Below are 13777 nucleotides of genomic sequence, written 5' to 3' on the forward strand. Positions count from 1 at the left end.
GAGCAAGAGACCCTTGATCTCTGTGTAATGGGTTCAAGCCCCGTGTTGGGTATAGAGATTACTGAAATACATAAATAAACTTAAAAAAAGAAAGAGGAAAATGGGAAAGAATGAGGAGAAAAAAAAAAAGGAGAGAACATAATTGGAGAGCAAGAAGGCTGGCCCAAGAACATATATCAATGCTTTCCAATTCCACATCCCTGAGAAATCAAGTGAAAATTGACAACAAGAATGGTTTTGCAAAGGAAAAAAAGGGTGGTGATGATGTAATCCACCTCTCTAATATCCCATTCACCCTGCAATCTTCCCAGAATATAGCAGCATGCTCTTTGGTTTCCCTCCTGGCACAGTAACCATCAAGGAAGAAAACACAAGTAAGGGTTTAAGAAAAGCTACAATCCCAGGTCCCGCCCACAAGCTACCTGAGGGAGAAAGGACATCAAATGCAGATGAGGTGCAAGCAACAACTGAAAAGGCAGGCCTAAGCGAGATTTTCATCACACACTACTCCCTTTTATCAAATTAAATTTAGAAACTGTTTTTTTGCTACATTGCTAACGGATTATCAATGTACACATTGTTAACTTCAGGTACAGGGTTTCAGGTTAAGCTTTCTGAGTATCCTTTATAAAATTCAAATCTGATGTCATGCAATTTAAAATCCTCAATGGCTCCCGTGTCCTATGAGGGAAAACCAAAAATCCTGAGTATGACATGCAAGGCCCTAGATGAGCTGTTCTATATCTCCCCATCCAAACTCCCTTCTCAACATTTCCACTTGGGCTCCTCCCAAGACCATGTTTTATCATTTCTATATCCCAGGGCTTAACAGTGTGGCACATAGTATTGCACAAAAAATACTTGAATAAATACATAAAAGTTAGAAACAATTATTAAACTATACCTTGATTGAGAAACAGAATTCTTTTTTCCAAAAGTTGTTCCTTCATGCAAGTTTTGATTATAGCTTGAATGGGCTTTACCTAAAGTCTTACTTTGCCCACTCTCCCTATAACAAGCATTAACTGGATTTGCACTCTTTAACAGGGTCTTCATTTGGTGATCATTTGTACATGCTGTAGACAGAACTCCACGGAACTGGTAACTCTGAAGCTTTCTAGACTGGCTTTTATCTTTATCTTCTGCTGTAGGACCTCTGCCAATACTGTCTGCATGGAGGTGTTTCAGTGTAGTTTGAATATTTATGTTCATAGATGAAACATCATCCTTATCTTTTTCTCTTTGTATTTTTTCCTATAATGTAAAAATGACAAGTAAATAATCTCAAGATAATCCACTTACTATATCATCTAATTTACACTCCCTTTAAATAATGTAGGAACAAAGTTCATGATTGCCAATAGAATATACATAGTGAAAGGGACAGTTTACATTAGAAGAAAAGGGAACATATTTAATAAATGATCTGGGGACAACTGGGTAGTCATCTGGGGAAAAAATAAATTGGATCCCTATCTCAGAATTCACAAAGTCAACTGAGCTAAATATTGTTATATAAAAAATGCAATGATGTTTTAAAAGAAAACACAGTATTTTAACACTGTTATGGGGAAGAAGACCTTTCCAAATATCACAAAGAATCAATAAAGCGTAAAAGAAAAAAACCAAAAATATTTTTTCAAAGTTCTGCTACAGACCAAGAACAATGTGGGTGGGTGGGGGAGGAACTCAAGAAAATAGGGTCAGAAGCCAAATGATAATCAGCACATATAGAAAGAATATGTCATACCTTGGGGTATGATTTTTCTATTAACATTTATAAAAAGCTACTAAATTGAAATGTGAAAAAGATTAACAATAGTGTAGAAAAATAGGAAAAGGAGATGAACAGTTAACAGGAAAGGAAATATAAATAGCTCTTAAACATATGAAAAAATGCCCCATCCCATTTGCAGTAAGAAAAATGCACAGTAAAACCAAAGAGACAGCATTCACCTAGGACACTGGCAAAGATCAAAAGCGTACAGGGAGACACTCTCATGCATTACAGGTGGGAGCATAAATTGTATAACTTTCACAGAGAAATAATTTGACAGTATCTTTCATAATAAAACCTGTGAGTATCTTTTAAAAAATCCTATAGGTATACTTGTGTAAAGGTAAGAACATCTTACTTTTATGTAAAAGCACTCAGATGAGTGCAAAATGCTAATGTTATTAACTGCAACACTGTTTGTAATAGCTAAAAGTTGGAAATAATCTAAATGTTCATAAGAAAGAGAGCTACCATATCCACCAATAGACTATTCCGCAACTGTAAATAAAGAATAAAGTGGGTGCCTGGCAGGTTCAGTTGGTAGAACATGCAACTCTTGATCCCAGGGTCATGAATTCAAGACCCACACTGGGCATGGAGCTTACTTAAAAAAAAAAAAAATTTTTTTTTTAGGGGTGCCTGGGTGGCTCAGTCGGTTGGGCATCCAACTCTCGATTTCAGCTCTGGTCGTGATCTCAGGGTCCTGAGATTGAGCCCTGGGTAGGCCCCACACTCAGCAGGGAATCTGTTTGGGATTCTCTCTCTCCCCCTCCTTCTGCCCCTCCCCCCAACATTTTCACTTTCTCTAAAATAATAAATTCTTTAAAAAGATTTACTTTTTAAAGATTTTCTTTATTGAGATAGAGCAAGAACAAGAGAGAGAGCAGGTGCAGGCACGCACACAAGCGGGTGGAGGGGCAGAAGGAGAGGGAGAAGCAGGCTCTCCACTGAGTAGGGAGCCCCATGCAGGGCTCAATCCCAGGACCCTAGGATCATGACCTGAGTCAAAGGCAGATGCTTAACAGACTGAGCCACCCAAGCGCCACTAAAAAAAATTTTTTTAAATAAAGAGAGATAAGTAAACAAGCAAACAAACAAAGAGGGCTTCCAGTAAAGATGATGAATTTAATACCTCTATTTATTTTTGGTCCTTCCAAAAAAACCAACTGAAGAACAGTTTTCAAAAAGGCATAAACCCACAAAGACAGGGAGAAATGAAAGAAGAAATAAAGGCAACAAAAGTTTGGAAATTGGAAAGCAGAAAGGTGACTGATAACCTACTTAGCAGTTGTGATAAAGCTGAATCCAAAGCTGACAATGGGCCAAAGCTAAGAAACTACCTAGGATGGGCTGCCAAACACCCAAAGGCTTAGGAATTGGAGGTGCTGGAACCTCTAGAATATGGGATGAAGATGGGGCTAAAAATAGGAAGACTGGATGAAAGTCTGTTTAAGAAACAGTTGGATTACAGGAGTGTCTAGGTGGCTCATTCGGTTGAGTGTCCAACTTTTGATCTCAGCTCATAGCTTGATCTCAGGGTTGTGAGTTCAGACCCGGCACTGGGCTCCAGGCTGGGCATGGAGCCTACTTAAAAAAAAAAAAAAAAGTAATTGCATTATTAGATCTTGACCCCCCCCCCCATATATACACACTTAACAGGCAGTTGACTGACACCAGAAGGTCCCCTCCTTCCCCAAGGTTGAAAGGTGAATCTCTGGAAGGGATAAAACAGTTTCTACACTGAAGGACACCAAAGAAAGGTGAAGGCAGAATACTATTCAACAAACAAATCTAAGCAAATATTCACATACTGAATCCTAAGACCCACAAGCTCTCTTCTCCCATTTTGATTCCAGAAAACTGGTTGACAATCTCTAGGCAGGAGATCAGACATTGGAGGTTGTCCCCAAAAACGACCCATCTAACTAATCCTATGAGAATCCATAATCAACAAATTATCATAAAGACTTTCAGTATCTGACTCTTAAATAAAAGTAGCAACCAAAGACCACCAGAAATATGAAGAAAGCCAGAGACCAAGGAAGCAAGGAAGGAAGGGAGGGACGGAAAGAGAGGGACGGAAAGCAAGCAAGCAAGCAAACAGGCAAGCAAGCTCAGAGGAAAAAGATGGGAGTAGGAAGAAAAGAAAATTTAAAGATTTATTTGAGAGAGGAAGAGAGAGAGAGGGGGATTGAGAAAGAGTGCCCACACAAGCAGGGGCAGAGGGAGAGGGAGACAAGCAGTCTCCCTGCTGAGCGTGGAACCTGACATGGGGCTTGATCCCAGGACCCCAAGACCATGACCTGAGCACAAATCAAGAGTCAGATGCTCAACCAAATGAGCTACCCAGATGTCCCAGAAGAACAAAAATTTTTAATGAAAATTATCACTGAGGGGCACCTGGATGGCTCAATGGTTAAGTGGCCTATTCTTGGTTTTGATTCAGATCACCATCTCAGGATCTTGGGATTGAGCCCTGTGTTGTCGGGCTCTGGGCTCAGAGGGAGTCTGCTTCTCTGCCTTTCTCTCCCTCTCCCTCCACTCATGTTCTCTCTTTCAAATAAATAAATAAAAATAAAAAAAAAGAAAATTATCATTGATATATTTAAGAGAAGAATGTCAATGATATCTTAAGTCCATGAAATAAGAGCAAGATCATTTGAATGGAGTAAAAAAGAGGATTTAGTAACTACAAATATAATAGCAGAAATGAAAACAAATTTGTTTAAAAAGTAAATATGAGAACACTTCCTAAAATGTAGAAAAAAGAGGATGACCTGGACTCCAGGGAACAGGAAATCAAATTAGGAAGGATAAAAAGAGTATCTATGAGATGATGGTAAAGGAGTATCACAGGGTAACGTTTGTATACTTGGCCTGCGGAGTATACTAGTTATTAACTTATTGCTCCTCAACTCCTAACCCCACCTTCCTTGCCCTACATTGTAAAACTGAAACTAGACTCGACGGACTGCTACTCTACGACTAGCATTGATGTTACTCTCTGTTATTAGCAAGTGCTGGAAGGACAATACAAGACTGCAAGAGAAACAAGGGACTTTTTCGCCTTTTGCTGTTCTGTTGTTTGAGTAGTGGCAAGGAAGTAGATGCACTATGAGAGAGGTTCATAATTTCTTTAAGGTATAACTGTCCAGTGATTCCACTCCTAGGTATTTACCCAAGAGAAATGAAAATGTAAATTTTACACAAAGAAGTGCAAGCCAATGTTCACAGCAGCATTATTCAGTGGCCAAGATCTAGAAGCAATCCAAATATCCATCAACTGGTGAATAAACAAGTTGTAGTACATCCATACTATGGAATATTCAGTCCGCAATAAAAAGGAACAAATATTGATAAAACAACATTGGTGGATCTCAAATATATTACACATTAAGTAAAAGAAGTCAAACACAAAAGATTATATAACATATAATTCCATTTATGTGAAATTATAGAAAAAGAAAATTAGTGATAGAAAACAGATTAATGACTGCCTGGGCCTGAAGAAGGGGAATGGGACTGTCTACAAAAGGACACAAGAAAACATTTTAGGTTGAATGAACTGTTCTATTATCTTAATTGTCATGATAGTTATGCAATAGTATAAAATTATCATAACTCAAACTGTTTATTTAAAATGTGTGATTACCATTGTATATAAGTATCTTAATAAAAAATATTTCAGAAAAATGATTGTTTAAAGCAAAAATAATAACATTACTGAGCAGTTTATAACAATGTAGCAGTAAAATAATATATGGCAAGAAGAGCACAAAGAACAAATGGAAATGTAAGCATGCTATTTCAAGCATCTTACGATATATATGAGTGGAATAATATTAGTTGAATATAGACCATGATCAGTTAAAGATATACAGTATAAACCCTAAAGCAACCACTTAAAAAAACAGAAATGTTTAGCCAATAATCTAAGGTGAGCTAGAATATTTTAAAATAAATAATATAAACAAAGAAAGGAGAGTAGAAAAAAGGAACAAAGAACAAATGGTACAAATAGGAAAAAAGTAGCAATATGGTAGACTTAAACATACCAATACTTACATGAAACATAAATGAAGTGATCATAACAATTAAAAACTAGAAATTGTCATACAGGATAAAAGACCAAACTATATGCTGTCTACAAGAAACCCATGCTAACTACAAAGACATAGATTACAAGTAAAGAATATGTCCATCAAGGAATGGATAAATAAAATGTGATATATCCATACAATGGAAAATTATTTGGCCATAAAAAATTGACTATAGTTGCACATATCTGTAAATATACTAACACTACTGAACTGCATACTTTAAACAGGCAAATTGTACGGTATGTGAATTACAACTCAATAAAGCTTTTTGAAAAAGGAATGAAATACTGATAAAAACATGCATAAACCTTACCAACATTATGCTAAATGAAAGAAGCCAGTCACAAAAGCCCACGTTATACGATTCAATTTATATAAGAAGTCCAGAATAGACAAATATATAGAGACAGAAAATAGTTTAGTGGTTGCCCAGGCTGGGGAGGTGGGGAGAATGGATGGGGGAAATAGGAAGGCTGACTGCTGAAAGGTATGAGATTTCTTTTTGGGGTGATAAAAATATTCTAAGATTGATTGTAGTAATGGTTGCACAATTCTGTGAGTATACTAAAAACCTATGAAATGTATACTTTAAACAGGTCAATTGACTCGAATGTGATTTACATCTCAGTAAAGCGGTTACATATTTATGTGTGTTTTGTGTGTGTGTGTGTATATATATATATATATATATATCAGGATGTCTATTCTAGAGTTGTCTACACTGGTCACAGATTGAATACAATCTGAATGTCCCTCAACAAAAGACTAGTTAAATAAATTTATAATCATCTATAATAATATTAGTCATTTAAAAAATGAAATTACTATTATACTAAGTCGAGCACTATGCTTTTATTTTTATAAATGCTTGAACAGGGGCGCCTGGGTGGCTCAGTCAGTTGAGTGTCCAACTCTTGACCTCAGCTCAGGTCTTGATCTCAGGGTCATGAGTTCAAGCCCTGTGTTGGGCTCCACACTGGGCTTGGAGCCTACTTAAAAATAAATAAATAAAAATAAAAATGCATGCACATACAAAGACACTAAGCATACACACACAGAAAAAATACTGAAACATGCATATACACATGTAAAGAGAGGAATTATTACTTCTTCATCCTTTCTCTCTTATTATACAAACATTAGATCTCTATCTTCCATGTCTCTTATTTTTTCAGTCATCATTTTCCACCTTCTTTTTTTTTAAGATTTTATTTATTTATTTGACAGAGAGAGCCAGTGAGAGAGGGACCACAAGCGGGGGGAGTGGGAGAGGAAGAAACAGGCTTCCAGTGGAGGAGCCTGACGTGGGGCTCAATCCCAGAACGCCAGGATCACGCCCTGAGCCAAAGGCAGATGCTTAACGACTGAGCCACCCAGGTGCCCCCAATTTTCCACCTTTTAAAGATCCTTTTTTCCTATGTTCAAAGATGGTTTCTCAAGTGTCAACTGAATTTTAAATTTGAAACCATTAAAATCTGGGGCACCTGGGTGGCTCAGTTGGTTAAGCATAAGACCCTTGATTCTGGCTCAAGTCATGATCTCCTGGGTCATGGGAGCAAGCCCTGTGTCAAGCTCCATGCTTAGCGGGGAGTCTGCTTGAGATTTTCCTTCTCCCTCTGCCCCTCTCCCCACTCACAAGCTCACTCTCTCTCTCACTAGAATAAATTTTTTTTAAAAAATTAAAACATAAAAAATAACTTAGGAAGAAAAACCTTTACCCTCCAACCTCTACTGTAGAAAAACACTTGAAAAAAGTTCTATACTCTTTGAAACAAAAAAGCCAACCTCATTTCTTTCTCTTTCAAGCTGTTCTATTCTGTGTAGAATTTCCTTTGCTTTCTTCCAGTACTCTTCAAGAGTCTTCTCTTTCATATTTACATCTTTTAATTGTTCTTCATTTTCATCAAAAGAATATTCTCCTAGACTTAGAGATAATTTCTCAGCTTTGTAATATGGGAAAAAATAGTGAATTTATCCATTACTAGAATTTTTTTTGACACTTTAAATGTAATTTTAACACTTTAAATAAGGACTACCTCATACCCCACACACCCTTCTAAATTTTGCCCATGCAGACTATCTTAATTGTTTAAGTGGTACTAAGAATAAATGGAAAGCAAGTGCTTGGCAGAAGCCCAAGCCCCAGTCATAAATCAGACTTTACTCATCAGAGTTATAGGAGAAAGAAAATAAGTTGAGTGTCCAACTCTTGAAAATATGTTACGGCAGGTACATAAACATCCCCAAGTATGTGGATATTGGTTTTAGGTTGTTGTTGTTTTAACAGTTTTCATAGAGCNGTTCCTTCGTTTAATCTTTTAAGTTTTCTTTTTACATATTGCAGCAGCAATTTTTCTTCCAAAGACCAACTCAATGGCCATCATTTCTTCAATGCATGCTCCCTCCTATCACAGGGTCTTTGTGCCTCACTGTTACTTATGGCTGGCCTAGTTAACACTATACGTTCAGATCTCAGCTCAAGAATCACTTCCTCCGAAGCCTTTTCTGCTCCAAGTCTAGGTCACAGTCTTTTGTTATATGCTAAGATCTATGCTCCATCCATTCCTAACCCATAGGTTAATATATAATAATTCATTCATTTTTGAGATTATTCAAGGACTATTTATCTAGTTAAATGAAGCTCTATGAGTGCAGACTGTTGTTTCTAACCCATAGGTTAATATATAATAATTCATTCATTTTTGAGATTATTCAAGGACTATTTATCTAGTTAAATGAAGCTCTATGAGTGCAGACTGTTGTCTCATCACTGTATCCCTAAAACCTAGCACAGTGCCTGGCAAATAATAGCCACGCAAACACTTTTTTAAATAAATGAACAAATGTATTTTATATTATAATTTAACCATAAGTCACCTGTAGGCCTCAAATTTAAGTCCTACAACTAAATTGTCCACATTGCATAAAATAAGTGAATTATCTATACTGTTGCTCTCTTTCAGACAGGTTGAAATGCTAAAATACTCTTGTTGTCATATCCAAATTATATACTCTGCTTTTCAAATTAAGAAGGGCCTGGGAGCCTAAAGGGTTTGGCTCATCAAAGCAGATATAAATTCCCCTTCACAAACTTTGGTGTTTTTTTTTTAAGGAACAATAAACTTACCAATTTTTTTGCAATTGTGAAGCACAAAAGTGGCAGCTTTGTTTAGTTCCTCATTCTGCGATTCAGTTAAGGCTTGTATCATGAGTGGAAGCCCATTGTTTTTAAAAAGATCATACTGATTTTCCTCTGGAAAACATATCAAAAATGAAAATAGAAAATATAGTTATTTTTTCATAAACTATCTGCCTAAGGTCATAATTCTTCTTTGTGATAATTATGAACATAGTTTAAATCTTAATATAGAATAAATAATTTCAAAAGTATTTTCCATTTAGGAAATAATCTTCTGACATAAAATACTTGTCTCGTAAGTGCTAATCCCTGAAATATAGCCACAGAGTAGTCATACCCCGTAGGAGTAAAAAAATAGCTCTCACCTGGTTTAAACAAAGGTATAGTTGAAAACAAAAAAGGTATAGTTGTCAGATTAAACCTCGTAAAAAATAAAAATAAAAACTTTAAAAGGCAGAATAAATCCAGAGTGCCTGGGTGACTCAGTTGGTTAAGCGTCTGACTCTGGATTTGGGTTCAGGTCATGATCTTAGGGTTGTGAGATCGAGCCCCATATCGGGGTCCACGCTGGGTCCGGAGCTTAAGATTCTTTCTCTCCCCCTCTTCTCCTCCCTTTCCTCCCCCTCTCTTAAAAAAAAAATGGAGCTAAGAAAGGAGGAACACAAGGAGGAATCTATTCCAATTACGTTGGTGAAAGATGTCAAGGGGCTGAGGGCCTAAACTGGAACTGGGCACAAGGGAATAAGGAGGGGTATGGATGAAGGAGGATGAGGAACAAAATGACTTGTTTGAGGCCTGAATGACTTAGAGAAAGACAGTACTTTTAAGCCTCTCATATGAAAATAAGGAAAAAACCAAAAGTGGATTTCTACTCCACTGTTTTAATAAGCACACTAAATAAATTCAGTACTAACCACAATCCTCTGTGCAATGACCAAGAGTAAGTATGATGCTAAATTTTTCTCCTGAATCCAGACTTTCATGAAGCAGTAATGTCAGAAGTTTTGAAACAATCTGATACTTGGATAGTATTACTCCAAAAGTAGCTATTAGTATAAAATAGGAAAAAAAGTATAAACTTAAAACTTGTAACTATATATATGCTACTTGTCAGAACTTATCCTGGGAGAACAATATCATATCAATATAATATCTAATATTCATATCTCATATATGTGTATGTATGTGTGAATATAAATAAATGTAAAAAGATAATGGCTTATATAGCCCTCATTAATCCCTTTCCAAACTAAAGACAGTTTACTAAGTTATTTTCTGAAGAATGGTTTCTTCTTAATTATCGTGCATAATGCTGTGAAGTATGAAGTAATAATACTACCTTCTAAAAGCTGAATATACTTACTCTCACCTTACATACTCCTTCTTATCTAGATGGACTATAGACCTTCCTAAGTAACTAATTCCTGCCAATCACTGAAATACATTAACTGGCTATGGTTCTACTGATGTTAATGCACACCTGAAGCTATGATGTTATGTTACAAAATTCAAGAAGCTGACATTTTAAGCTATACTTCTAACAGGGTTTTTAACAGAGTTCACACAGCATCTAACAATATTGATATCAACAATAAGGTTGTGAATTCTTTAAGGGACTATGTCTTAATCATTTTTGTATCTCTAGAGCTCACAAGAAGCCCAGGACAAAACAGGCCCTTAATTGATTTTTTTATAAATCATCTACTTATTTTTCAGTTATTTGTGAGTTGCTTATTACAGAGATTTACAGACTAGCATTTCTCAGCATCTGTGTATGTGACAAGCAGCCATGGGTTCAAGTCTGGGTCCACCACACACTAGTTATGGCTGGGTGAGTCAGGCCTCATACTTATCAGAAAGAGGAATACCTTAATTCTTGATATAATTTTTAAAAATCATAAATTGGGTTTTCCATTGCTTATGTTTCCAAGATGTCCCTTCATTTCTCACCTAAAGCTTTTCATTTAATACTGCTTTTTCAATGAAACAAAGGTTTAGAAATGACAGATTCTTATCTTGTTCTATCATTAGACCTGAAGTCAGAAGACCTCGATTTGAACCCATAGGGAAGTCATAATCTCCAATGAAAACAAGGAGTTAGACTAGATAATTTTTAAGTCTCCCTCCCGCTTGTGAGACACTGAAAGTCCAATCTATATTTGTGTTCGATCTATCATTTCAACACTCACCATGCTGAATTCAAACAAAACTCAATTGTAGAAAAATTACTAAGCATGTTCACTCACGATTATCAGCAATACATGCATCCACTGTCTTTGTCACCACCACTGCAAGCTTAGCACTGGAAAGAGTCTTGTGTGAATCTGATTCCAGTTGCACAAGAACTTGAGACAATACATCCAGTCCACCCACAGATATAAAGTATTTCTGAACATATGCTTAAGGAATAAAGTAGCAAAACTATTAATACCTCAAAGAAGACAAGTGTATGGTTCCACTCAATTAATTTGCACTAAATATGACATTAACATGACTTTTTCAAATACTAAAAATTCCAAAATTAAAGAATGAAAAATCCAATCTTTACCTGTGCATATACACAATCATAAAATGGATCATTTAGGCAAGAAACGAACTTTTACATAGAACAACTACATATACACAGTGTCCCCTGTGTGTTAGGTATGCTTTTTGTTTCACTTAGCAAGAACTGGTATATTTTGCAAGAATGACATTAGTAAACTCGAAGTCCTTCAATAGAGCTATGAAGAATAGATTCATTCATTTAGCTTGGTATTGCAATTAGCAAGCTGCCTATTTTCTGAATTCCAACATAACTCATTCCTTAGATTGCTTGAATCTACAAAGGGCAAAGAAATTATTCCAAAGGAACACATATTTTTTCCATCTTATTTAAGCCTAATTCTTTTACTTCTTAGAACATAAAATTATATTATCGAGAGTCATAACAACTATTCCAAGCAAAGACTCAGTGAAAAATACATTAAAAAAAAAAGTTTGAACTGTCTTGTTCTGCTGTTAAAAATGATTCTGATAGGAAAGTACCCACGGGTCTGTGCATTCAATAGTTTTCACAGCCCCTATACAACCAGTGGGTTTACAAGCAAATGGATACACGGGTTAGTGATTATAATTCTGCCACAAATCTTCTTCCCAGTCTACCTTAGTATCACAAACTGAGCCAAGATGATTTTTTTTTAAAGATTTTATTTATTTGAGACAGAGCAAGAGAAAGAGCACAAGTAGGATGAGGGGCAGAGGGGCAGAGGGAGAAACAGGCTCTCCGCTGAGCAGGGAGCCCGATGCGGGACTTGATCCAGGGAATCTGGGATCATGACTTGAGCCAAAGGCAGGCACTTAACCAAGTGAGCCATCCAGGCACCCTGAGCCAAGGTGATTTAAAAGAAAAAAAATTACTTTTTATGTTGTTTGATAAAACACAAAGATCTTAATCTAAAAAAAAAACCATCAAGTTCAGGGACACATGGGTGGTGCAGTAGGTTAAGCCTCTGACTACTGGTTTTAGCTCAGGAGTGATCTCAGGGCTGTGAGATTGAGCCCTGTGTTGGGCTCTAGGCTCAGTGCAGAGTCTGCTTGGGATTCTCTCTCCTCCCCCTCTGCCCTTCCTGCTCGTACTCTCTCTCAAATAAATAAATAAATATTTAAAAAATATGTATTAAAAAAAATGAGGTTCAGAATTTTCTACATCTGGGAAAGAAACTGTTAGGAAATGTTACTGAAGGATAAGCAAACATTTTCAGTATTATGGAGACTCCAAAACAGGTTTCTTTTCTGCATTTTCATTAAAAAAAAAAATTCTTGAAAAAAGAAGTATTTTTAAATGCTTAGATAAAAATGGCACTGTGTTACTACATTTTCTAGTAATAGCCTATGTAACAAAAATTCAGGCTTATAAGCATAAGAACATCTGAGTCTACACTTGTAAACTGAATATTTCAAATTTTATCTAATCTATATTTCATACCAGTTTGCTAAGTGTAATGAGGTCCTAAAATTATTACTATTTCAAGATGACTTTTAGAGAAAAAGGAAATGTCAAAACATCATGGAAAGAGAATCCAATTTTTAGAATTACAGAGGTAATTTCCTCCGCATGTGAAACATGACTATTTGCTTTAAATCTGTGAATATAAGTACACACCAACAATGTGTGAGAAAGTTCTAGTTGTTCCACATCTTCATCAACATTTAATATTACTAGCCTTTCTGTTTTTAGGCATGACGTGAGTGTGTAGTGGTATCCCTGGGGTTTTAGTTTGGATTTCTCTGATGACTAATGATTTTGAGCATCTTTTCAAAAATTTTTTCATTGCTTAGTTACAATTTAATATTCATATCTTCTTTGGTGAAGTTATTTGTCCAAATTTTGCCCATTTTTTAAATCATTAGGTTGTTTTATGTCCTACCGATTTATAGGAGTTCTCTATATATTTTGGGTACAAGTTCTTTAACAGATGTACATTTCACAAAAATTTTCTCCTGGTCTATGGCTTCCCTTTTCATTTTAACATGGTCTTTTGAAGAGTTAAAGCTTTCAATTTCACGGACGTCCAAATTCTCATTTTTTCCTTAGTGGCTCATACTTTTTGTGTCCTAAGAAATCTTTGTCTTCTCCCAAGTTATGAATATTTGTTCCTATGTTTTTGTCTAGAAGTTTCACAGTTTTAGTTCTTACACTTAGGTCTGTGGATCATTTCAGGTTAATTTTTGTAAACAGTATAAAATTGGGTTGAAATTCATTATTATGTGTATAGATAT

General features: G+C 35.9%; 1 protein-coding gene across 1 annotated transcript in view; it reads right to left on the reverse strand.

The window, feature by feature from the left end:
* The window catches only part of TERB1 (telomere repeat binding bouquet formation protein 1), a 42095-nt gene that overhangs the window by 11674 nt on the left and 16644 nt on the right, over positions 1-13777 (reverse strand). Inside the window, exons 8-12 of the mRNA XM_008702507.2 lie at positions 11263-11415; positions 9931-10062; positions 9005-9130; positions 7663-7820; positions 905-1254 (exon numbers count right to left, since the gene is read on the reverse strand). Of these exons, the coding sequence (XP_008700729.1) occupies positions 905-1254; positions 7663-7820; positions 9005-9130; positions 9931-10062; positions 11263-11415 (919 nt within the window). The remainder of the gene's footprint in view (positions 1-904; positions 1255-7662; positions 7821-9004; positions 9131-9930; positions 10063-11262; positions 11416-13777) is intronic.

The sequence above is a fragment of the Ursus maritimus genome, unplaced genomic scaffold, assembly GCF_017311325.1.
Source record: "Ursus maritimus isolate PB19 unplaced genomic scaffold, ASM1731132v1 scaffold_19, whole genome shotgun sequence".
NCBI lineage: Eukaryota > Metazoa > Chordata > Mammalia > Carnivora > Ursidae > Ursus > Ursus maritimus.